This window comes from Hyla sarda, chromosome 1, assembly GCF_029499605.1.
Source record: "Hyla sarda isolate aHylSar1 chromosome 1, aHylSar1.hap1, whole genome shotgun sequence".
Taxonomy (NCBI): domain Eukaryota; kingdom Metazoa; phylum Chordata; class Amphibia; order Anura; family Hylidae; genus Hyla; species Hyla sarda.
In genome coordinates, this window is record NC_079189.1 from 596,634,307 (window position 1) to 596,661,296 (window position 26,990).

The 26,990-nt window shown below is 42.6% G+C and overlaps 1 protein-coding gene across 12 annotated transcripts in view; it reads left to right on the forward strand.

The window, feature by feature from the left end:
• UNC13B (unc-13 homolog B) overlaps positions 1-26,990 on the forward strand; it is a 427,170-nt gene that overhangs the window by 384,615 nt on the left and 15,565 nt on the right. For all 12 annotated transcript variants that reach the window (XM_056547105.1, XM_056547097.1, XM_056547089.1 and 9 more), the window contains 8 exons: positions 7,883-8,009; positions 8,099-8,195; positions 15,581-15,724; positions 15,937-16,014; positions 17,844-17,921; positions 21,644-21,732; positions 24,498-24,650; positions 24,961-25,084. In XM_056547105.1, coding sequence (XP_056403080.1) covers positions 7,883-8,009; positions 8,099-8,195; positions 15,581-15,724; positions 15,937-16,014; positions 17,844-17,921; positions 21,644-21,732; positions 24,498-24,650; positions 24,961-25,084 — 890 coding nt within the window. The remainder of the gene's footprint in view (positions 1-7,882; positions 8,010-8,098; positions 8,196-15,580; positions 15,725-15,936; positions 16,015-17,843; positions 17,922-21,643; positions 21,733-24,497; positions 24,651-24,960; positions 25,085-26,990) is intronic.

Consider the following 26,990-nt stretch of genomic DNA (forward strand, 5'->3'; position numbering starts at 1 on the left):
TGGAAAACTTTTTTTTTTTTTTTTTTAGATGAACTGGTGCCAGAAAGTTAAATTGATTTGTAAATCACTTCTATTAAAAAAAAATCTCAATCCTTTCAGTACTTTTTAGCAGCTGTATGCTACAGAGGAAATTCTATTGTTTTTGAATTTCTTTTTTGTCTTGTCCAGAGTTGTTCTTTTTTGTCTGGTCTTGTTCACAGTGCTCTCTGCTGACACCTCTGTCCGTATCAGGAACTGTCCAGAGAAGGAGAAAATCCCAATAGCAAACCTATGTTGCTCTGGACAGTTCCTAATAGGGACAAAGGTGTCAGCAGAGAGCACTGTGGACAAGACATAAAAGAAATTAAAAAAGAAAATAATTTTCTCTGTAGCATACAGCTGCTAATAATTACTAGAAGGGTAAAGATTTTTTTTATAGAAGTAATTTACAATTATGTTTAACTTTCTGGCACCAGTTGTTAAATGTTTTTTTTTTTTTTATCCACCAGAGTACCCCTTTAATAACTATGCTTGCTGTCAGTAAATGAAATATCCTGAGCTTAATAAAAAAGAAGGTGCTGCTGTCCGGTACAGCGGAGAGAACATTATGATGCAGCTGCATGTGCAGGAGTCAGGTCAGCATATATATAATTTTCAATTCACTGCCTGCAAGCTGAACTCGTGAAGCTGGGATCGGATCCGTGGATATAAATTAACCCAATCCAGAGGAGTTCAACAGGCATAAGCTGACAATGTCCACGTCTTGACATGATGGCTGAACTCTGTTCACAGTGCTGAGTATCTGGGCTTTGTAGTACTTCACCATATTATAATATCTGCAGACAAACTCCTTATTCCTATCAGTAGGGAATCCACTCTTGGTTCCATAGTCCTCGACCCCTGCACCGGTTAGAGCTATGAGCATGATTGACCTATATATTTTATATCAACAGTCTCTAAACTGTGGCCCTCCAGTCATTGCAAAACTACAACTTCCAGCATGCCCGGCATGCTGGAAGTTGTAGTTTTGCAACATCTGCAGGGCCACAGTTAGAAGACCACTGTTCTATATTTTTGTAGTTACTCAGCTTTAGATTCACAATAGCTTTTAGCTCTAGTCTTCTGTTTTATATTCTGTGCCACAGGGATCAAAATGGAGTCTGTGAGTCTGATTCTGTACAGGATTTTTGCATTTAACACAAGTGCAATACAAACATTGAAAATTTGACAGATGAGATAGATTTTTTTTTTTCTTTTTTTAACCCCTTAAAGGAGTAGTGAAAAATAACCTTTGGATAGGGGATAAGTTATAGATTGCGAGAGAGGGGGGGTCCGACTGATTGAACCCCCTTGCCATCTCCTGAACGGAGCCCCCTCAGTCTGCCGGAAGCGGCCGTGCCGACCCCCGCAGGAAACCGCGGCCGACACTCCCTCTCCATGTATCTCTATGGGATACATGGAGGGGGCGTGTTGGCCGCCGCTCAGTGCGAGGGTTAGCATGCCCCCTTCCAGCAGACTGCCATTCAGGAGATCGCAGGGAGGTCACAGCGGTCAGACCTCCCGCGATCTATAACTTATCCCCTATCCTTTGGTTAGGGGATAAGTTATATTTCACTGCACTACTCCTTTAAGGATACGCATGCCGCTCCCTCAAATTATAGTGCGACTATGGGCTCATTTCAATGCGGGTGTGTATCGGCTGTTATCGGCAGCTGGGTGCTCACCGGTAATAGCGGACATCAGCGATCACGCCATTTAGATGGAAAATGGAGGTGACGGTGGGTTCAGGGACATTTCATCGGACCCCTGAAGTATGATCGTGGGGGTCCAATGAGATGAAATGGTGGCTGGGGGTAGCTTACCATCCCCCGTACCACCCAGTTTGTCACTCCTCTAATACAGGCTGCAGAGTTAAGCGATATCATTAGAGCAGCGATCTCACTGTCCAATGCTATGCAATAGGCATAGCATTATACGGTGGATGCAATCTAGTGATTGCATAGTAATAAAAAAGTAAACATATCTTTTCCCATAAATGAAAACCCTATATGGTATCACCGCATACAGACACGTCCAAACTATTAAAATATAATGTTTTTGATTCCGCAGGGTGAACAGCGTAAATGTAAAATAAAATAAAAAATGTATAAACGCCCAAGAAATGCTGATTTTTAGTCACATCATTTATAAGAAACAAATGAATAAAAAACGTTCAAAATTTCCCATCTAAACACAAATGGTAGCGATAAAAACTACAGATCGAAGCACAAAAACTGAGCCCTCATATAGCCCTGAATACGGAAGAATAAAGTTATAGGGGTCAGAATTGGGTGATTTAAAGCAAACTTATCTTGTCAAAAAAAGTTAGATATTTTTTTTTTTTTTTTAAGTAGAACAGTAATAGAAAAGCGTGTAAAAACATGGGGATAGTTTTAGTCATACTGACCCTTAAGTTAAACATGTCAGGCTTACTTGTAAAGTGCACTGCGTAGAAATGAAACCCCCTAAAAGTAGAAAATGGTGCTTCCCCCCCCCCCCCCCCCAATTTTCTCTCTCCCAAAAAAATTATAACAATATATATATATATACACACACATATGAGCTATAACTCTTTTTATTTTATTTTTTTTCCATCCACAGACGCATATGAGGCTTGTTTTTTGCACGACCAATTGTACTTTACAATGACACGCTTTATTTTACCATAAAATGTACCGCAAAGCAATAAAATATATATATTTTATTGCTTTGCGGTACATTTTATGGTAAAATAAAGCGTGCAAAAAACAAGCCTCAATCTCCATAAAAAACAAGCCTCAATAAAAATAGTTATACCTCGTGTGTGTGTGTGTGTGTATGTTTATATAATTTTATTTATTTTTTTTTTTTTTGGGGGGGAAAAAAACAAAAGAGCAAAAATGTAAATTGGCTGTGTACTCAAGGCGTTAAGCAAGATTTATATATTTTTTTCCTTTTAGCGACAGCCAGCAGATATGATAAACATACAAGGAAGTGAGGCACAAAGTACAGTAAAAAAGTTAAAATAAGAAAAAAAAACTTTAGTCCCTGGTCCATAGGAAGAATATGATGTGTCATGTGACCTTTGTACCGCTATCCCTCCTGCTGCGGTGTTAATGAACATGTGACAGCTGTAATGAGAGGAGAGAGACGCGGTGCGATCAGCCGGAGGTGCAGAGGTTATTGTGCCGCCAGCAGGTGGACGTGCGGCCTCTGTCACACCGCTGCATGCAGAATAATGAAGAGAACCTGTCATCTCTCTGTACCCCATCTCATACGTATACACATAGGGGGAGACTTATCAAAACCTGCCCAGAGGAAAAGTTGTTGAGTTGCCCATAGCAACCAATCAGATTACTTATTTTATATTTCAGAGGCCTTTTCAAAAATGAAAGAAGGGATCTGATTGGTTGCTATGGGCAACTGGACAACTTTTCCTCTGGACAGGTTTTGATAAATCTCCCCCCATTGTATATAAACCTACACACACTCATATACAGTAGGTGCATATACAGGGCCTTGCATAAGTACTCGCCCCTTGGACTTTTGCCCAATTTGCTACTGTTGTTACTTTTTGGAGTTCTGCTGTGGATATTTTGTGTGGATCCAACCAACTTGGGAGTCTGGTGACGGTGTGCACCTATCTCACAGCATTACTTCATCTGTTATTGTGCTGCAGATTTGTTTTTTGTTTTTTATAACTGTTTTTTTATTAAAGAATTTTTCTTTAAAACAGATATTTGAGAATAAGAAAATAAAAGTACATAGAATAATAAACAGAGTAATTACATATGAAAAAGACCAGGTTACAATATGATAACATAGATCCGGCTGTAAAGATGTTTTAAAGTCCAGATTATTTCAGGTCGGCTCTGTGAGTACAGATTTGTTTTTTTATCTATCTCATCTATTTATCTATCTCATATCTATCTATCTCATATCTATCTATCTCATATCTATCTATCTATCTCATATCTATCTATCTATCTCATATCTATCTATCTCATATCTATCTATCTATCTCATATCTATCTATCTATCTCATATCTATCTATCTATCTCATATCTATCTCATATCTATCTATCTATCTACCTATCTCATATCTATCTATCTATCTCATATCTATCTATCTATCTATCTCATATCCATCTATCTATCTCATATCTATCTCATATCCATCTATCTCATATCCATCTATCTCATATCCATCTATCTCATATCTATCTATCTCATATCTATCTATCTATCTCATATCTATCTATCTATCTCATATCTATCTATCTCATATCTATCTATCTATCTCATATCTATCTATCTATCTCATATCTATCTATCTATCTCATATCCATCTATCTCATATCCATCTATCTCATTTCCATCTATCTCATATCTATCTATCTCATATCTATCTATCTATCTATCTCATATCTATCTATCTATCTCATATCTATCTATCTCATATCCATCTATCTCATATCTATCTCATATCCATCTATCTCATATCTATCTCATATCTATCTATCTCATATCTATCTCATATCTATCTCATATCCATCTATCTCATATCTATCTCATATCTATCTATCTCATATCTATCTATCTCATATCTCTCTATCTCATATCTATCCCCTATCTATCTCATATCTATCTATCTATCTATCTATCTCATATCTATCTATTTATCTATCTCATGTCTATCTCATATCTATCTATCTCATATCTATCTATCTATCTATCTATCTATCTCATATCTATCTATCTATCTATCTATCCCCTATCTATCTCATATCTATCTATCTCATATCTATCTCTCTATCTCATATCTATCTATCTATCTCATATCTATCCATCTATCTCATATCCATCTATCTCATATCTATCTATCTCATATCTATCTCATATCTATCTCATATATATCTATCCCATATCTATCTCTCTATCTCATATCTATCTATCTATCCCCTATCTATCTCATATCTATCTCTCTATCTCATATCTATATATCTCATATCTATCTATCTATCTATCTCATCTATCTATCTATCTCATATCTGTCTATCTCATATCTATCTATCTCAGCTATTTATCTATCTCATATCTATATATCTCATATATATCTATCTATCTCATATCTATCTATCTCATATATAGCTCATATCTGTCTATCTCATATCTATCTATCTATCTATCTATCTATCTCATATATAGCTCATATCTGTCTATCTCATATCTATCTATCTCAGCTATTTATCTATCTCATATCTATCTATCTATCTCATATCTATCTATCTATCTCATATCTATCTATCTCATATCTATCTCATATCTATATCTCATATCTATCTCATATCTATATCTACCTATCTCATATCTATCTATCTCATATCTATCTATCTATCTCATATCTATCTATCTATCTATCTCATATCTATCTCATATCTATATCTACCTATCTCATATCTATCTATCTCATATCTATCTATCTATCTATCTATCTCATATCTATCTCATATCTATCTATCTATCTCATATCTATCTGTCTATCTAAATAGAAAATACAGAGGCAGCACAACCAGGTGTAGTAAAGACTGTATAGATAAATGCAAATAGTGAAGACTCCAGCAGCACTCCTGTATAGTTAAAGCAAAGTGCTTTAACTATTCATATCTATCTATCTATCTATCTATCTTGACGTTTCTGGGACCCAATCTATAACAAAGCGCCCCACCTGCCGTCTACCATTTGTATTACTGGTGTCATCTTATATGAAAGAGAGCCCTGGACCTTACAGGGACCAGGATCCAGGTACAACTGCTACCACATATACATCTTTTATATCCACACACACATATACCACATAGATTGATCCATATAGGTGTTTCTTTAGGTAAGTTTTCCATCACTTTGCCAGCAGTATGATTTATGCTGGGTGCAGACCTGGATATACAGTCATGGCCAATACATTTTTGCACCCCTGAAATTTTTCTTGAAAATGAAGTATTTTCACAGAAAAGGATTGCAGTAACACTTGTTTTGCTATACACATGTTTATTCCCTTTGTGTGTATTGGAGCTAAACCAAAAAAGGGAGGGAAAAAAAGCAAATAGGACATAATGTCCCCAAACTCCAAAAATGGTCTGGACAAAATTATTGGCACCCTTGACTTAATATTTGGTTGCACACCCTTCGGACAAAATAACTGAAACCAGTGGCTTCCTAGAACCATCAATAAGCTTCTTACACCTCTCAGCCGGATTGTTGGACCACTCTTCCTTTACAAACTGCTCCAGGTCTCTCTTATTGGAAGGCGCCTTTTCCCAACAGCAATTGTAAGATCTCTCCACAGGTGATCAATGGGATTTAGATCTGGACTCATTGCTGACACTTCAGAACTCTCCAGCGCTTTGTTGCCATCCATTTCTGGTGCTTTTTAATGTACGTTTGGGGTCATTGTCCTGCTGGAAGACCCAAGATCTCTGATGCAAACCCAGCTTTCTGACATTGGGCTGCACAGTGCGACCCAAAATCCGTTGGTAATCCTCAGATTTCCTGATGTCTTGTACACATTCAAGGCACCCAGTGCCAGAGGCAGCAAAACAACCCCAAAACATCATTGACCTCCACCATATATCACTGTAGGTACTGTGTTCTTTCTTTGTAGGCCTCATTCCGTTTTCGGTAAACAGTAGAATGATGTGCTTTACCAAAAAGCTCTATCTTGGTCTCATCTGTCCACAAGACGTTTTCCCAGAAGGATTTTGGTTACTCAAGTTCATTTTGTCAAAATGTAGTCTTGCTTTTTTATGTCTTTGTGTCAGCAGTGGGGTCCTCCTGGGTCTCCTCCATAGTGGGGTCCTCCTGGGTCTCCTGCCATATTGTTTCATTTCATTTAAATGTCGATGGATAGTTCGCGCTGACACTGATGCTCCCTGAGCCTGCAAGACAGCTTGAATATCTTTGGAACTTGTTTGGGGCTGCTTATCCATCATCCGGACTATCCTGCGTTGACACCTTTCATCAATTTTTTTCTTCCGTCCATGCCCAGGTAGATTATCTACAGTACCATGGGTTGCAAACTTCTTGATAATGTTGCGCACTGTGGACAAAGGCAAATCTAGATCTCTGGAGATGGACTTGTAACCTTGAGATTGTTGATATTTTTCCACAATTTTGGTTCTCAAGTCCTCAGACAGTTCTCTTCTCCTTTTTCTGTTGTCCATGCTTAGTGTGGTATACACAGACACACAATGCAAAGACTAAGTGAACTTCTCTCCTTTTTATCTGCTTTCAGGTGTGATTTTTATATTGCCCACACCTGTTACTTGCCCCAGGTGAGTTTAAAGGAGCATCACACGCTTGAAACAATCTTATTTATTTACAATTTTGAAAGGGTGCCAATAATTTAGTCCAGCCCATTTTTGGAGTTTGGTGACATTATGTCCTATTTGCTTTTTTTTTCCTCCCTTTTTGGTTTAGTTCCAATACACACAAAGGGAATAAACATGTGTATAGCAAAACATGTGTTACTGCAATCCTTTCCTGTGAGAAATACTTCATTTTCTAGAAAAACTTCAGGGGTGCCAACTTTTACGGCCATGACTGTATGTATCAGCCCAGCCACTCCTATGGGTCTGGAGCTCAGGCTGGGACCATTTCTGATTGTTGTAGTAGATAACAAGACTTGGTGGCATAAATGTAATCTTTTTGTCATCATTGTAAATCTGTATCTTTTTTTTTTTTTTTTTGTTACGTAATTTGGATTGATGCATTTGTTTCCATGCTGCGGCAGTGAACTTCAGTCTTCTAGTCTGGGGAGCCTCACACCTATATACTGTACTGTATCCCCCAATTCACCCTCTCCCCTTTTTCTCTACCTCTGAGCAGAACACGAGAAGCACCGACTATGTAAGAGCGCCGACTACATGAACCTGCATTTCAAGGTGAAGTGGCTGTACAACGAATATGTGAAGGACCTGCCGGTCATGAAGGATAAAGTGCCGGAGTACCCAGCGTAAGTAACCCCCTTCCCCCCGATATAATATACATCACCATAGATTGGCGGTATATAGACTGGTAACACCATGCGTACAATGTGTGCAGGTGGTTCGAGCAGTTTGTCATGCAGTGGCTGGATGAGAACGAGGAGGTGTCCCTGGAGTTCCTGCACGGGGCCCTGGAGCGCGACAAGAAGGATGGGGTAAGAAAGATTCATACACCAGTGTTATATCCAAGCATTCTGGGATCTTAACATGGGTATTTTCTCTCTCTGGGTGCGTTCACACGGAGTTAATGAAGAGTAATTCACGACGAAAAATTTAGGGCGGAAAAAATTATTTTATTTTCACACAAAATTTGCGGGAAATCGGCGTGCAATTTGCGCGGAATTGCGCACGGAAATGAGGGAGAAAGAAGTGAAGGGCTTTTCATCCATTTCCGCGCAAATTGCATGTGAATTGCGCAAAAATTCCGCGCTAAAATGATGTCGGGAGAAATTTTTTTTTTTTACCATTGACTTCAATTGATTTCTGATAGCGGATTCCGCTTGAGGAATGAACATGTTCTTTCTTCAAGCAGAACGGAATTCAGCATTGGAAGTCCGCTAGCAGAATTTCCGCAGTGTGAACAGGACAGCAGAAATAACATTAAAGTCAATGGGCAGAGGAGATGGGCATTAATTTGTAGCTGAGAATTCAAGAGAAATTACTCGAGTAAATTCCTCTTGAATTACTCAGTGTGAACGCTTCCTATCTCTGTCTCTCTCTCTCTGTCATTGTCTGTCTCTCTTTCTCTCTCTCTCTTCCTGTCTTTGTCTCTCTTTCTGTCTTTCTCTCTGTCTTCCTCTCTCTCCCTCTGTTTTTCTTTGTATCTCTCTTTCTCTGTCTTTGTCTCTCTCTGTCTTTCTTTGTCTCTCTCTGTCTCTCTATGTCTCTGTCTTTCTCTCTCTCTGTCTTTCTCTCTCTGTCTCTGTCTTTGTATCTGTCTCTCTCTCTGTCTCTCTCTCTGTCTTTCTTTGTCTCTCTATGTCTCTCTCTCTGTCTCTGTCTTTCTCTGTCTCTCTCTGTCTTTGTATCTGTCTGTCTCTCTCTCGCTCTGTCTCTCTCGCTCTCTCTGTCTGTGTCTCTCTCCCTCTGTCTATCTTTCTTTCTGTCACTCTCTCTGTCTCGTCTCTCTCTGTCTTTTCTCTCTCTGTGTGTGTCTCTATCTCTCTCTCTGTCTTGTCTCTCTCTCTTTCTCTGTCTTTCTCTCTCTGTCTCGCTCTGTCTTTCTCTCTCTGTCTCGCTCTGTCTTTCTCTCTCTGTCTCTCTCCCTCTGTATCTCTCTCTCTGTCTTTGTTTCTCTCTCTCTTTGTCTCTCTCTCTCTGTCTTTGTCTCTCTCTCTCTGTCTTTGTCTCTCTCTCTGTCTTTGTCTCTCTCTCTCTGTCTTTGTCTCTCTCTCTCTCATCTCACTCTCTGTCTATGTGTGTGTCTCTCTCTCTGTCTGTCTGTCTCTCTCTCTGTCTTTGTCTCTCTCTTTCTCTGTCTTTCTCTCTCTGTCTCGCTCTCTCTTTCTCTCTCTGTCTCTCTCCCTCTGTATCTCTCTCTCTCTGTCTTTGTTTCTCTCTCTCTTTGTCTCTCTCTCTCTCTCTCTCTCTGTCTTTGTCTCTCTCTCTGTCTCTCTTTCTCTGTCTTTGTCTCTCTCTCTCATCTCACTCTCTGTCTCTGTGTGTGTCTCTCTCTCTCTCTGTGTGTGTCTCTCTCTCTGTCTCTCTTTCTGTCTGTCTCTCTCTCTGTCTGTCTCTCTGTCTCATCTCACTCTTTCTCTCTCATCTCACTCTCTGTCTCTGTGTGTGTCTCTCTCTCTCTCTCTGTGTGTCTCTCTCTCTCTGTCTCTCTTTCTGTCTGTCTCTCTGTCTGTCTCTCTTTCTCATCTCACTCTCTCTCTCTCATGTCACTCTCTGTCTGTGTGTGTCTCTCTGTCTGTGTGTCTCTCTCTCTCTGTCCCTCTCTGTCTCGTCTCTCTCTTATCAATATATCAGTATATGTATGTTCCAGCATAACTCATGAACAGCTGGACAGTGTTAACTTTGTACAGATGTTTCTTAATATGTCAAATAAAGATATTGTAGAGTTTAGTAATGTCTCCGCAGAGTAACATGATCAGGAGATGTACCAGAAGTCTCATACAAGTCTATGGGACTTCAGCTTCATCTCCTGATCCTGTTGCTCTCGGTCTGCAGAGATTGTCAGGGAGTTGTTATACACAATCGCTGTCAGACCAACCGTATGGTAAAGTATGAGAATAGTAAGAGCGGAGACAAAACAACAAAACAGAGGGGACGGGACGGAGGAAGGAAAAATGATTGAGGGGGGAGAGAACACAAATGCAGGGGCAAGGAGAGGGCAGGGAGGAGGAGCAGCCCATCACTGCTGGAGCTTTAGGAGACTGGGAAAGCTGGGTGACACGCAGTTTGCATGCCGCCCAGATTTCCCACTCTCCTATAGAGCTCCAATATGGCAGCTTTACCAGGCAGATATTCTATTCAGGAGACTGAGGAAGTACTGTGAGCCCTGCACTGTCTACTGTTTGCCACCCAGCTTTACCAGTCTCCTAAAGAGCTTGAATATGCTTACTTTGTGCTGCTTTAATAGACCTGAAGAGATTATCTGTCTAGTGCAGTGTTTCCCATCCAACGTGCCTCCAGCTGTTACAAAACTACAACTCCTAACATGTCCGGACAGCCAACGGCTGTCCGGGCATGCTTGGAGTTGTAGTTTTGCAACAGCTGGAGGCATCCTGGTTGGGAAACACTAGTCTAGGGAAGCAGCTGTATAGATATAACCTGGAAATGTTCTGGTATAAACTATTGATCCGGTATAAACTATTGTTGGTATAACCTAGGGACCTCCTGTACACTACGTGGTGTAGCAGAATAATTCTGTATTAACCGCCCATTAAATTCATCCACTGATTGAATGCAAATTGCTTATATAAGCGGTAGTGATGGCAGCATATGAAGCAGCAGATTTATATACTCAGTGGGGGTTTAATGAATGATTATGAAAAGCAGAATTACTAAATGGTTCCTTTTCCCTAAGAATTATCAAGCTGTAAACTCCTTGTGCCCAACCTGCAGCCTGGAAATCACATTTTAGTCCCTGGTCTCCCAATAAAGCTCAGTCCTGGGTCACTGCAGAGTGTTGACCTCTACGTCATGGGCTCGGCTTTTATAAAAACATAAGTAAACCGATTAGGCTGCATTCACATTACGCTTTCTCCAATTTCTCCATCCGACCTGAGTACAACGATTTTTATAACTTGAAATCGTATATAAAGTCCGATTTCACACAATTTTTGTTCAGGTCTGAAATCGTGGTCAACCCCCGATTTCAGACCCGAACAAAAATCGTGTGAAATCGGATGCAGATCAAATCGGATGAGTGTAATGGATTCGATTTTTTAATGGAGGTCAATGGATCCGACTTTATATACGATTTTAAGTTATAAAAATCGTGTACTCAGGTCGGATGGAGAAATCGTGATGTGAATGCAGCCTAAGAGGTTATATAAGGTTATTTGTGTATTATAGGTTAGATGTGTATTATAGGTTAGATGTGTATTACAGGTTAGATGTGTATTACAGGTTAGATGTGTATTCCAGGTTAGATGTGTATTCCAGGTTAGATGTGTATTCCAGGTTAGATGTGTATTCCAGGTTAGATGTGTATTCCAGGTTAGATGTGTATTCCAGGTTAGATGTGTATTCCAGGTTAGATGTGTATTCCAGGTTAGATGTGTATTCCAGGTTAGATGTGTATTACAGGTTAGATGTGTATTCCAGGTTAGATGTGTATTACAGGCTAGATGTGTATTCCAGGTTAGATGTGTATTCCAGGTTGGATGTGTATTACAGGTTGGATGTGTATTACAGGTTGGATGTGTATTATAGGTTAGATGTGTATTACAGGTTAGATGTGTATTACAGGTTAGATGTGTATTACAGGTTAGATGTGTATTACAGGTTAGATGTGTATTACAGGTTAGATGTGTATTACAGGTTAGATGTGTATTATAGGTTATAGATGTGTATTATAGGTTATAGATGTGTATTATAGGTTAGATCTGTATTCCAGGTTATAGATGTGTATTCCAGCTTATAGATGTGTATTATAGGTTATAGATGTGTATTATAGGTTATAGATGTGTATTATAGGTTAGATGTGTATTATAGGTTAGATGTGTATTATAGGTTATGGATGTGTATTCCAGGTTAGATGTGTATTCCAGGTTAGATGTGTATTCCAGGTTAGATGTGTATTATAGGTTAGATGTGTATTCCAGGTTAGATGTGTATTCCAGGTTAGATGTGTATTACAGGTTAGATGTGTATTACAGGTTAGATGTGTATTACAGGTTAGATGTGTATTACAGGTTAGATGTGTATTACAGGTTAGATGTGTATTCCAGGTTAGATGTGTATTATAGGTTATAGATGTGTATTATAGGTTATAGATGTGTATTATAGGTTAGATGTGTATTCCAGGTTATAGATGTGTATTCCAGCTTATAGATGTGTATTATAGGTTAGAGATGTGTATTATAGGTTATAGATGTGTATTATAGGTTATAGATGTGTATTATAGGTTATAGATGTGTATTCCAGGTTAGATGCGTAGTCCAGGTTAGATGCATAGTCCAGGTTAGATGCGTAGTCCAGGTTAGATGCGTAGTCCAGGTTAGATGCGTATTCCAGGTTAGATGCGTATTCCAGGTTAGATGTGTATTACAGGTTAGATGTGTATTCCAGGTTATAGATGTGTATTCCAGGTTAGATGTGTATTCCAGGTTATAGATGTGTATTATAGGTTAGATGTGTATTCCAGGTTAGATGTGTATTATAGGTTAGATGTGTATTATAGGTTAGATGTGTATTACAGGTTAGATGTGTATTACAGGTTAGATGTGTATTACAGGTTAGATGTGTATTACAGGTTAGATGTGTATTCCAGGTTAGATGTGTATTCCAGGTTATAGATGTGTATTATAGGTTAGATGTGTATTCCAGGTTAGATGTGTATTCCAGGTTATAGATGTGTATTATAGGTTAGATGTGTATTCCAGGTTAGATGTGTATTCCAGGTTAGATGTGTATTATAGGTTAGATGTGTATTCCAGGTTATAGATGTGTATTACAGGTTAGATGTGTATTACAGGTTAGATGAGTATTACAGGTTAGATGTGTATTACAGGTTAGATGTGTATTACAGGTTAGATGTGTATTATAGGTTATAGATGCCTATTCCAGGTTAGATGCATATTCCAGGGTATATGTATTATACAGGGTATATGTGTAGTCCAGATTATATGTATTATGAAGGTTATATGCCTATTCCTGGGTATATGTATTATGCAGGTTATATGTATTATACAGGGCATGTGTATTACAGGTTAGATGTGTATTACAGGTTAGATGTGTATTACAGGTTAGATGTGTATTACAGGTTAGATGTGTATTGTAGGCTATATGTATTATACAGGGTGTATGTGTATGCTAGGTTTTATATATAGATATACAATCATGGCCGTAATTGTTGGCACCCCTGAAATTTTTCAAGAAAATGAAGTATTTCTTACAGAAAAGGATTGCAGTAACACATGTTTTGCTATACACATGTTTATTCCCTTTGTGTGTATTGGAAATTAACCCGAAAAAAGGAGGAAAAAAAGCAAATTGGAAATAATGTCACCAAACTCCAAAAATGGGCTGGACAAAATTATTGGACCACTTTCAAAATTGTAGAAAAATAAGATTGTTTCACGCATGTGATGCTCCTTTAAACTCACCTGGGGCAAGTAACAGGTGTGGGCAATATAAAAATCACACCTGAAAGCAGATAAAAAGGAGAGAAGTTCACTTAGTCTTTGTGTCTGTGTGTGCCATGCTATGCATGGACAACAGAAAGAGGAGAAGAGAACTGACAACAGAAAGAGGAAAAGAGAACTGTCTGAGGACTTGAGAACCCAAATTGTGGAAAATTGTCAACAATATCAAGGTTACAACTAGAGATGAGCGAATTTACAGTGATTCGATTTGTCACAAACTTCTCGGCTCGGCAGTTGCTGACTTTAGCCTGCGTAAATTAGTTCAGCTTTCAGGTGCTCCGGTGAGCTGTATCCACCTTTTCCAGCCCACCGGAGCACCTGAAAGCTTAACTAATTTATACAGGCTAAAGTCAGCAACCGCAGAGCCGAGAAGTTCATGACGAAACGAATCACTGTAAATTCGCTAATCTCCAGCTACAACAATCTCAAGGTTACAAGTCCATCTCCAGAGATCTAGATTTGCCTTTGTCCACAGTGCGCAACATTATCAAGAAGTTTGCAATCCGTGGCACTGTAGCTAATCTCCCTGGGCATGGACGGAAGAGAAAAATTGATGAAAGGTGTCAACGCAGGATAGTCCGGATAGTGGATAAGCAGCCCCAAACAAGTTCCAAAGATATTCAAGCTGTCCTGCAGGCTCAGGGAGCATCAGTGTCAGCACGGACTATCCGTCGACATTTCAATGAAATGAAACTCTATGGCAGGAGACCCGGAGGACCCCACTGCTGACACAGAGACATAAAAAAAGCAAGACTACAGTTTGACTAAATGAACTTGAGTAAGCCAAAATCCTTCTGGGAAAACGTCTTGTGGACAGATGAGGCCAAGATAGAGCTTTTTGGTAAAGCACATCATTCTACTGTTTACCGAAAACGGAATGAGGTCTACAAACAAAAGAGCACAGCACCTACAGTGAAATATGGTGGAAGGTCAATGATGTTTTGGGGTTGTTTTGCTGCCTCTGGCACTGGGTGCCTTGAATGTGTACAAGGCATCATGAAATCTGAGGATTACCAATGGATTTTGGGTCGCACTGTACAGCCCAGTGTCAGAAAGCTGGGTTTGCGTCTGAGATCTTGGTTCTTCCATCAGGACACTGACCCCAAACATATGTCAAAAAGCACCAGAAATGGATGGCAACAAAGCGCTGGAGAGTTCTGAAGTGTCAGCAATGAGTCCAGATCTAAATCCCATTGATCACCTGGGAGAGATATTAAAATTGCTGTTGGGAAAAGGCGCCTTCCAATAAGAGAGACCTGGAGCAGTTTGTAAAGGAAGAGTGGTCCAACAATCCGGCTGAGAGGGGTAAGGAGCTTATTGATGGTTATAGGAAGCGACTGGTTTCAGTTATTTTTTCCAAAGGATGTGCAACCAAATATTAAGTTAAGGGTGCCAATAATTTTGTCCAGCCCATTTTTGGAGTTTGGTGACATTATGTCCAATTTGCTTTTTTTCCTCCCTTTTTTGGTTTAGTTCCAATACACACAAAGAGAATAAACATGTGTATAGCAAAACATGTGTTACTGCAATCCTTTTCTGTGAGAAATACTTCATTTTCTTGAAAAATTTCAGGGGTGCCAACATTTACGACCATGACTGTATTTTAGGTTCTATGCATATTACAGATTATATTTACATTTCAGATAATAAGTATATTCTAGGTTACACTTTATATTACAGATAATAGGTAAGAACTCCCTATCCTCTTGCTTCCTTTGTAGTTCCAGCAGACGTCGGAGCACGCCCTCTTTTCCTGTTCTGTGGTTGACGTATTCACTCAACTTAACCAGAGCTTTGAGATCATAAAAAAGCTTGAGTGTCCTGACCCGGTCATTGTGGCGCATTACATGCGAAGATTCGCCAAGGTGAGCATGTTATCGAGTTGAAACCCTTTGTTTTGCTGATGGTCTGGGTTTCTGGGATTCGAGCCGCCACCGTTCAAGCATTGACTTCTTATGTTAAAGATAAGACATCAGTAGTCTAGTCCTGGAAAATCCCTTTAATGTTTGTGTTATTACATTTTTATTTTATTTTTTTGCTTTTTATGGTTTGTGTGATATGTTCTTCCTCTTTGTAGACCATCAGTAAGGTTCTACTCCAGTACGCAGACATCCTCTCCAAGTCCTTCCAGTCCTACTGCTTCAAGGAGAAGCTGGTGAGTGATGGCACTTTCTAGAAATGTGACAGGGACTAATTGTATGGGTAAAGGTGACAATACTAATTTGACAAATGTCTGGTCAACCATCTGTGTACAAGGGGCTGGAGGAGCCTCTTGACTCTCTCTATGGCAGATATCATGGAAAAGAAGGGACAAACATGTTGGATTTCAACAGCCCAGTCTTTTGTTCTCACACAGGATGCATGCATGCTCGGCTCAGATGGGTGTACACGTGTAGTCAAAAGTCATGCAGGAAAAACTGTCTACAGTTTTTCCTGTCTCTCTTTTTTTGACTACATGTGTATGCCCATCTGAGCCGAGCATCCATGCATACTGGGTAGTTGGTAGGAATAGCTGTTGGCTGAATAAATGCTCAATAAAGTGTATCTCCACCTTTAGACTTCTGCCCAGAACCACAGGTCTGTGTAGATCTTAGAACAGTGTTTCCCAACCAGCGTACCTCTAGTTGTTGTAAAACTACAACTCCCAGCATGCCCTGGACAGCCTTTGTTGCCAATATGCTGGGAGTTGTAGTTTTGCAACAGCTGGAGGCACCCTGGTTGGGAAACACTGTCTTAGAACATAGTTTAGTAACTGTGGATTCTTATTATTAGTTATTCTGTAGTGAACCTGAATTATGTATACTCTAGTCGCATCCAGAGCTGCATTCACGATTCTGCTGTTTGACACATATTACAAGATCAAGATAACCGACACATCCATAACTTTTTTTTTAAGCTCCCATGATGCCCTGCTTTGTTTTGTACCACAATGCACACTTATCAGCTTCTAGAAATAAAAAGAAGGGAAGGTCTGTAGGATAAGCAGCGCCCCTTTGCTTTGTCATTTTATATGCAACCCCCCTTTTTACCCTCCCTGAACAGGGGTCCCACATGCTGTGTAACATTAAAGAGTACCTGACTCCATATAAACTTTTCTAACCTAAATCAGGCTATGTTCCTTAAAGGGGTATTCCAGGCCAAAACTTTTTTTTATATATCAACTGGCTCCGGAAAGTTAAACAGATTTGTAAAAAATCTTAATCCTTCCAATAGTTATTAGCTTCTGAAGTTGAGTTGTTGTTTTCTGTCTAACTGCTTTCTGATGACTCACGTCCCATGAGCTGTGCAGTTCCTATGGGGATATTCTCCCATCATGCACAGCTCCCGGGACGTGACATCATCATTGAGCAGTTAGACAGAAAACTTCAGAAGCTAATAACTATTGGAAGGATTAAGATTTTTTAATAGAAGTAATTTACAAATCTGTTTAACTTTCCAGAGCCAGTTGATATATATAAAAAAAAAGGTTTTGCCTGGAATACCCCTTTAACTACTCCTAACACTCCTCCCCCTTTAAAACAATAAAATAAAAAAATCAGAGCTTTAAAAAGCTCTGATGATATCACTGAAGCCTGCTGGGGGACCACTTCCGCCCTCACAAGGTTGCAGCATTGTGATGAATAGAAGAACTCGGGCTCTGTGCAGCAGCTTTTAGTCTGTGTATCTTTCAGTCTGTGCAGCTTTTTGTGAGAATCTGTGGAGCTTTCACTTTCTGTGCAGCTGACAATCAAGCTCCGTGCAGAGAAGCACTTTCTGGGTTTAGACTCCTGCCAGGCTGGGAGGAGACCAAACTCACTGTATTTATTGTTTCAGGGAACAGAACAGAGCCACCTAGTGGCAGTTTTTTCTATTACATTTTAAACATATTTGTGTTGATAATTTTAAAAGCAAGTGAATGGGAGGGTGTCTGCTAATTACACAAGGAACACTATATTAAACATTTTATTTGGTGACAGGTACTCTTTAACTCTTGTTTTTTTCCAGCCTTGCATCCTCATGAACAATGTTCAGCAGCTCCGAGTGCAACTAGAGAAGATGTTTGAAGCCATGGGAGGAAAAGAGGTGACTAGAAATCTTTCTTGTGGCACAAGTACTGCATCTTATAGGAATGTGACGTATCTCGCTCCTGTGTAATTCAGAACACAGTTCACACCTTTTTAGCTGTGGGATTGACCACTGGAGTCCTCTGACCTCTGCTGAGCGTCAATGGAGTCTGAGGCTCTGAGCGATCAATGTCATCCGGAGCATCAATTAATGTCCTATTAATCTCCCGCTGCCTCTTATTTCCTAGGGTCCTGCGGGTGGAATTGATCTCATTGCACTGTGCAGTCTATTAACCTCCTGTGTGTTTTATGAGGCTTCCATTCAATTTCACAGAATTGGGAGGGGGGGGGGGTCAGAAATAAAATGGTGCTTGAAGTTAGTAATTACTAAAGTCTAGTTGGCCTATTAGAGTAATATTTACAAGACTGAGGAGAGGTGCGGTATGGGAGTTGTTTGAGGCAGAAGAGGCATATAATGGGAGGGGCTCAGAGCAGTCACGGTGCATTATGGGAGGGGTTTGGATGAGGAGAGGTGCATTATGGGAGGGGTATAGAGCATGAAAGGTGGTTTATGAGAGGGGTTTGCATCAGGACAGGTGCATTATCGAAGTTGTTTGAAGCTCAAGATGCATTGTGGGAGCAATTCAGAGTAGGACTGGTTATGGGAGGGGTTTGGTTTAGAAGAGGTGCAACATGGGACAGGTTTAGAGCAGGAGAGGCTCATTATGGGAGGAGTTCAGAGAAGGATAGGTGCATTATGAGAGGGGTTCAGAGAAGGATAGGTGCATTATGGGAGGGGTTCAGAGAAGGATAGGTGCATTATGGGAGGGGTTCAGAGAAGGATAGGTGCATTATGGGAGGGGTTCAGAGAAGGATAGGTGCATTATGGGAGGAGTTCAGAAAATGGTGGGTGCATTATGGGAGGGGTTCAGAAAATGGTGGGTGCATTATAGGACTGGTATGGATCAGGAGTGGTGCATTATGGGAGGGATTTAAAGGATGAAATGTACATTACGGGAGGGTGTTGCCACCCTAGACGAAAGTTAATTTTGCCACCCCTTGACCCTGCCCATTGGCTCCTCCCAATGTATGGAGGCTCGCACTATGTCAGGATGTTGGACAGACCTGATCATAAGGATCACCCCTTGTCTTCCTCGGAGGTGGCTCTGTGCTCCTCCAGCAGGCTGAAAAATTGCAATTATTATAGTACGGGTGGGGTGGGGAGGCAGGGTTTTGCTTGATAGGCGGGTGCTTCAGATGCTGGCTAACTTTATTGCAGTAGGTAGAGCGGCACCCCCATCACGAGGGTGCTCTAGGTGGCTGCCTATTTTGGCTATAGGCAGAGCCAGCCCTGTTGGAGCATGACAAGTGCATTGTGGGTGGGTTTAAAAGTAGATGCAATGCACTATGTGAGTTGTTCAGAGAAGAATTGCATTATAGGAGGATTCTGATTATGAGAGGTGCATTATGGGAGGGGTTTAGAGAAGAATAGGTGCACTATAAGAGAGATTCTTGCAGGGGAGGTGCATTATGGGAGGGATTTTAAATAGTAGTAGTAGTAGTGGAAAGGTGCATAAGCAATTTAAAGAAAACATGATTAAGGTCAGAAACCAAAAGGTAGATAACACTTCTTTTCTGCAGGAATACAGTGGTCCCTCAAGTTACAATATGAATTGGTTCCTGGACGACCATTGTATGTTGAAACTAGGGATCGACCGATATTGATTTTTTAGGGCCAATACCGATAATCTGTGAACTTTGAGGCCGATAACATAGCTGATAACTTATACTGGTATATTTCTCTCTACCAACCCTCCCCCCCCCCGCACCCAACGGCCACACAGAAGCCGCTGCAGAGCAATGATTTAAAGCGGCGCTTTAAATCAATGAACTGCAGCGGCTTTTGCGGGGCCAGAGACCGCCGCCGCCACCCGCTTCTCTCGCCCTGCCTGTCCTGGGCCTATTCTCTGGCCAGAGACTGCCGCTGCCCACTACTCTCCCCCTGCCAGTCCTGAGTCCAACCACCGCCGCTGCCCCATTGCCTCCCCCATCCCCGGTTTTATAATGACCTGTTGCCGGGGTCCGCGCTACTTCTGGCTCCGGCTGCGTCCTGAGCTGTCACTGTGCGCACTGAAGGTGGCGTCACGTTGAGGACGTCACTCGTCATTGCGCAGCGCAGCACACAGCAACAGCTCAGGATCCCGCAGGAGCCTGAAGTAGTGTGGACCCCGGGAACAGGTCATTATAAAACCGGGGATGGGGCAGGCAATGGGGTAGCGGCGGCGGCGGTCGTCTCTGGCTGGGGGCGAGGCATTATCGGCATATCAGCAAGATAATTGCCGATACCAATAATGTCCAAAATCGTGAATATCGGTCGATAATATCGGGCAAACCGATAATCTGTCGATCCCTAGATGAAACCATTGTATGTTGAGACCATAACTCTATGGAAACCTGGTAATTGGTTCTGAAGCCCCAAAATATCATCTAAAAATAGGAAAAAGTGAGGATTAAAGAAAAATAAGTAGATAACTAATATAGATAAAGCAAATCCTTACATATAAAAGTAAGAAAGATCTGCTGGGAGCTGTAATCACTGTGTATATAGAGGACAGGAGCTTCTTCAGGATCCTGTACAGTACACACAGTGTTCTAAAAAAGTAATGGAGCCGCCCTCACCTGGTGTCCAAAGGAGCAGCTAACCCTGGTACAGGTAAAGAGTACAGAACATCTAATACCTCCCTGTACTGTAGGGGGCGGTACCAGACACCAGTCAGTGCATACACTTCAGTAATACAGGTAAAGAGTAGTACCGAACATGTAATACCTCCCTGTACTGTAGGGGCTGCTACCAGACACCAGTCAGTGCATACACTTCAGTAATACAGGTAAAGAGTAGTACAGAACATGTAATACCTTCCTGTACTGTAAGGGGCACTACCAGACACCAGTCAGTGCATACACTTCAGTAATACAGGTAAAGAGTAATACAGAACATGTAATACCTTCCTATACTGTAGGGGGGCACTACTAGACACCAGTCAGTGCATGCACTTCAGTAATACAGGTAAAGAGTAGTACAGAACATGTAATACCTCCCTGTACTGTAGGGGGCGCTACCAGACCCCAGTCAGTGCATACACTTCAGTAATACAGGGGTTTTACCAGTCAAATTCCATTCTGATTGGTCAGATTTTTCAGCCATTGACACGTTTCGCAGATCTGGACTGTCCGTACATTGTATATTGAGTCCGGTTTCAAGTTACAATGTCCAGAAAAGACCATTGTATGTTGAAACTATTATATGTTGAGGCCATTGTAAGTTGAGGGATCACTGTATTCCCTTGTGTGTGGTTATGGAGGGTAAATCGGAAGCACAGCGCCCCTGTGTGGCTATAGCTGGTATTACATGACTGTATGCTATTTGTGAGTGCAATATTCATCCCATTACGGATAGAGCTCGCCGTACGCGCAGCCTCCGCTCCTTTGATGTGAGCGGTCGTGAGGTCTCCGGCAGGGAGAATCTATAACAATACGCACCCGCGCCTCTGTCTAGCTTGTGAAGTCTAAACACTAAAGCCAGGCGCGTCTGCAGCTGTGTGCCCGGGTCACGCTCTAAATCCAGAAATGCCCAGGAGATCTCATCTAAGACAAAGCGTAACATGGAGGGGGATTGGCACGAATGGGATTGACTCCCTTTTGTTCCCTAATTCTAATATCCTTTTATTTATTTATTTTTAGCTGGATCCCGAGGCCAGTGACACGCTGAAGGAGCTGCAGGTGAAGCTCAACAACGTCTTGGATGAACTCAGCGCTGTGTTCGGAAACAGGTGCGTATAGGACAGTGTTTCCCAACCAGGGTGCCTCCAGCTGTTGCAAAACTACAATTCCCAGCATGCCCGCCCGGGCATGCTGGGAGTTGTAGTTTTGCAACAGCTGGAGGCACCCTGGTTGGGAAACACTGGTATAGGAAGAGCTTGTAGGATGCACTGATATATTGTAACAGATACACAGTAGTAAAGGAATTTGTGAAAATTAAGTGCATAATGTGCAAAGGGGATCAACTCTGCAATAAGACTGATTGTCCACGTCTTACTGCAGGGTTTCCCAACCAATGCACCTCTGGTTGTTGCAAAACTACAACTCCCAGCATGCCCAGACAGCCAAAGGCTGTCTGGGCATGCTTGGTGTTGTAGTTTTGCAACAGCTGTATGCACACTGGATGGGAAACACTGTGCAGCAAAACTGATCGTCCACACCGTACTGCAGCGTTTCCTATCCATTGCGCCTCCAGCTGTTGCAATACTAAAACTCCTGGCATGCCCAGACAGCCTTCAGCTGGAGGTGCCCTGGTTGGGAAACCCTGCAGTTAGGTGTATATGATCAGTCTTACTGGGAGTTGCAGTTTTGCAACAGCTGGAGGTGCACTGGTTGGGAAACCCTGCAGTAAGACTGATCGTTCACACATTACTTGCATGCTGATGGCTGTCTGGGCATGCTGGGAGTTGTAGTTTTGCAACAGCTGTAGGCACACTGGATGGGAAACACTGCAGCAAAACTGATTTTCCACACTGTACTGCAGCGTTTCCCATCCAGTGCACCTCCAGCTGTTGCAATACTAAAACTCCCGGCATGCCCAGACAGCCTTCAGCTGGAGGTGCCCTGGTTGGGAAACCCTGCTGTAAGGTGTATATGATCAGTCTTACTGCATTGTTTCCCTACCATGGTGCCTCCAGCTGTTGCAAAACTACAACTCTCAGCATGCCCAGACAGAGCAAGGCACCTCCAGCCGAAGGAGGTTGTAGTTTTCCAACAGCTGGAGACACCCTGTTGGGTAACACTGCAGTAAGACTGATCATCCACACCTTACTGCAGGGTTTTCCAACCAGGGCACCTCCAGCCAAAGGCTGTCAGGGCATGCTGAGAGTTGTAGTTTTGCAGCAGCTGGATGAAATACTAGTCTGGAGCAATGTTGTCTTACCTATTTTTCCATTTCATTCATAGTGTGCGAATTAAGTGCATAATGTGCAAAGGGGATCAGCAGATCAGTAATAGTACGGGGGAGGGGATTGGGATATTGGTAGGGCAATGCCAGTGCCAGCTGGCATGCAATACTGATAATGCTGTATTAATGTGAGTACCCCGGACAGTTTGCATCACAAGGCTTCATCTGTGCTCTGCAGCCTGTGGCGTCTGTCTGATTTTAATCCTGAAGGACGTAGTATATTTCTGGCTGGGTGAACACAAATGGATGGTTAGGACCAAGGCTGACAGTAAGGCAGTGTTTCCCAACCAGTGTGCCTCCAGCTGTTGCAAAATTACAACTTCCAGCAATAGATTTTTCAATAGGTAAGGCAACATTGTTCTAAACTAGTATTTCAAAGCAGCGTGACTCCAGCTGCTGCAAAACTACAACTCCCAGCATGCCCAGACAGCCTTTGGCTGGAGGTGCCCTGGTTGGGAAATCCTGCAGTAACCCTGTAGTAAGGTGTGGATGATCAGTCTTACTGCAGTGTTTCCCAACCAGGGTGCCTCCAGCTGTTGGAAAACTACAACTCCCAGCATGCCCAGCCAGCCTTTGGCTGGAGGTGCCTTGCTCTGTCTGGGCATGCTGAGAGTTGTAGTTTTGCAACAGCTGGAGGCACCCTGGTGGGGAAACACTGCAGTAAGTCTGATCATATACACCTTACTGCAGGGTTTTCCAACCAGGGCACCTCCAGCTGAAGGCTGTCTGGGCATGCTTGGAGTTTTAGTTTTGCAGCAGCTGGAGGCTGGTTGGGAAACGCTGCAGTAAAGTGTGGACGATCAGTCTTGCTGCAGTGTTTTCGCCCAAGTGTGCCTACAGCTGTTGCAAAACTACAACTCCCAGCGTGCCCGGACAGCCATTAGCATGCAAGTAAGGTGTGAACGATCAGTCTTACTGCAGGGTTTTCCAACCAGTGCACCTCCAGCTGTTGCAAAACTACAATTCCCGGCATGCCCAGACAGCCGAAGGCTGTCTGGGCATGCTGGGAGTTGTAGTTTTGCAACAGCCAGGGGTGCATTGGTTGGGAAACCAGCATGCCAGCATGCCCAGACACCCGTCAGCATGCAAGTAAGCAACGGCTGTCTGGACATGCTGTAAGTTGTAGTGTTGCAACAGCTGGAGGTGCTCTGGTTGGGAAACCCTGCAGTAAGGTGTGAACAATCAGTCTTACTACAGTGTTTCCCAACCGTTCTGCCTCCAGCTGTTGCTGCCTTTGGCTGTCTGTACATGCTAGGAATTGTAGTTTTGGAACAGCTGGGCGCATCCTGGTTGGAAAACACTGCAGTAAGGTGTAGGTGTAGGTCATGGAGGTGTAGGTCATGGAGTATGCTCACTGCTCCTACTTTGGGTGAAGGATAATCCATATAAATGGTGCCAGCAAGGACTGGGCAGGGAGCATCACTCAGGTGTCCACATGGGACCGTCTAGCATCAGGGGACCATCCTGCAGCTTATCACTCAGGGGCTGTTGAATGGGGCACTGGCTGGCTACACATAGCTACTTATCTATGCCCCCGATTCCTCAGCCCCGTCTCTGTCTCACGTCCTGTTTGTTATCACGTTTTCTCAGCTTCCAGTTCCGGATCGATGAATGTATCAAGCAGATGTCAGAGATCCTGGGCCACGTGAAGGGCACCGGGAACGTGTCGTCCAATGCCAGGAACACGGTAGCACAGGATGCAGACAACGTTCTTCGCCCCCTGATGGACTTCTTGGATGGAAAGTGAGTGACAAATAATTTTTTTCCATAAGGGGTACGTTCACATGTGCGTATTTTGCTGCAGATTTTCTGCTGCTGATTTTCCTACCCATTGATGGGCATTAAACAACAGAAAATATGCAGCAAAAAACACAACCTAATAATGGAAGTGGAGAAGTGATAACACCCAGCAAAGCACAACATCTGCATGCAGGTAGAGGTATAGGTGGCCATACTGGTTTTCTCAGGAGCTCCCCAACAATGGCCACTAAGCTGTATGGTACCTTTATGCCCTGTTTTCTTATTGTCGTTTTGCATGTTTTTCTCCCCACAGTCTGACCTTATTCGCCACCGTGTGTGAGAAGACGGTCCTAAAACGTGTCCTAAAAGAGCTGTGGAGGGTGGTGATGAACACAATGGAGAAGATGATCGTCCTGCCCCCCCTCACAGACCAGTCGGTAAGTGTCAGCCTGATAAATGAATAGGCAACCAGTGCTGAAGGCCATACAGTACCCCGGCCCTGGTGCCTTCTGCCACACGAGAGTCGGGGTAAAGATTTTGCATTAGGCCTTGGAGCTTAAGGGGTTACTGGTAGCCCAGCTGTTCCCGGCATATGTCACTCCTGGAAAGGGAGATGTCTCCCCTGTGACTCCATCACCGGAACTGCTGGATAGAGAGAAGTGCAGCTGCCCCCTGTCATATTATTTGATGTGTTTCACCCTATATTGTCTGTGCTGGTGCAGTCACTTAGGGTGGGGGGTGGCGGTGCAGTCGCTCACGGCTTGCTCTGGCACGTTCATCTGCACTAGTAATAGACGTGTTGGGGGAGGCCATCACTCAAAGTAAGATTCATCACCGCAGTATAGCCCAATATCCTTTGCAGTACGCTGCATTTAGGAACCTATGATATGGGGAGGTGCTTACAGGGTGCTACCTATGCAGCAGAGAATTTTCTGTCCCTGACAGTGTTAGACCATGTTCTCACGGCGGAATGTCCGCAAAAAATTCTGCACAGACATTCCGCTGTAGCAGAGCCCCAGTGATTTCAGTGGAATTTTGCTGCACTGTGCACACGGCAGAATCTCGATTTCCAGCGTCCTCAGAAAGAATAAAGATGTCTATTCTTTCTCCGGATTACACAAGGAAATGCAGTGCAGACTATTTGAAAGACATTTCTGTGCAGTCCTGACACCGGCATATTCTGCCGCCAATCGATGTCTGTGTAATTTCCACCCAGAAATTTTCCAGCCAGACATTCTGCCGTGTGAACATAGCCTTACAGTGTAAGGATGCTGCAAACAGCTCCTCATATCTCAGCTTCTCTAAAGTGGCACAACGATAACTTATAGCCTTTGTTCACATGGCAGAATTTTCGTGCGGAATTCCGCATTGGAATTCTGCACAAAGATTCCGCAGCACCAGAGTCCTGTTGAATTCAACAGAATTTTGCTGCACTTTGCACATCTGAACATCATGTTTCTGGCACAGAAATTCTGATTCCGGTGTCCGCAGAAAGAATGAACACATCCATTCTTCCCGCAGACTCCGCATGGAATGCATTGCCGTCTTTGAGCGATGGAGATTTTCCGTGTGCACATTCCGACATGTGAACCCGCCCTAATTGTGTATTGGGCCAGACTAGAATCTATAGATCCCACATCAAGTAGGAATAAAAGGCAAACAAACAGTCCCCTGTGTGCACAACCATCATATTCTTGTAAAGTTGCCCGGAGCTGGTTATATCAAGATATTTGGGGTTCATCCCCATTTTCTGCCTGTAGGGTACGTTCACACATACAGAATCTGCAGCATATTTTTGCTGCATATTTTCATCAGCTGATTTTGCTACCGATTGAAGTTATAAAGCTGCACAATTTATGCAGCAAGAATATGCAGCAGATCCTGCAGTGTACTCTAAAGGGTGCGTTCACACATGCATATTTTTGCTGCAGATCTGCTGCAGCAGATTTTGCTACCCATTGACTTCAATGGGTAGCAAAATCTGCTACAGCTAATCTGCAGCAAAAATATGCATGTGTGAACGCACTCTTAGGTTACGTTCAGACGAGTGGATCCACAGCGTATTTTACGCATTTTATCCGCCTCTGAAGGACCCCTGCATGGTGGCTGCTTGGAGCGGCAATATGCCGCTACGAGCAGACACACTGCGATGTGCGAGTCGCCGCGCGCAGCACACACCTACATTGCGGCTGCTCCTGGCCTAGCTCAGGAAGCAGTGGGAGCGACCGTGATATGTGCGATTACACCATGCATGCGCGGCGACTCATACAACATAGCAGTGTGTCTGCTTGTAGCGGCGAATTGCTGCTCTGAGCAGGCACATCTAAAGGCACCTGTAACGGT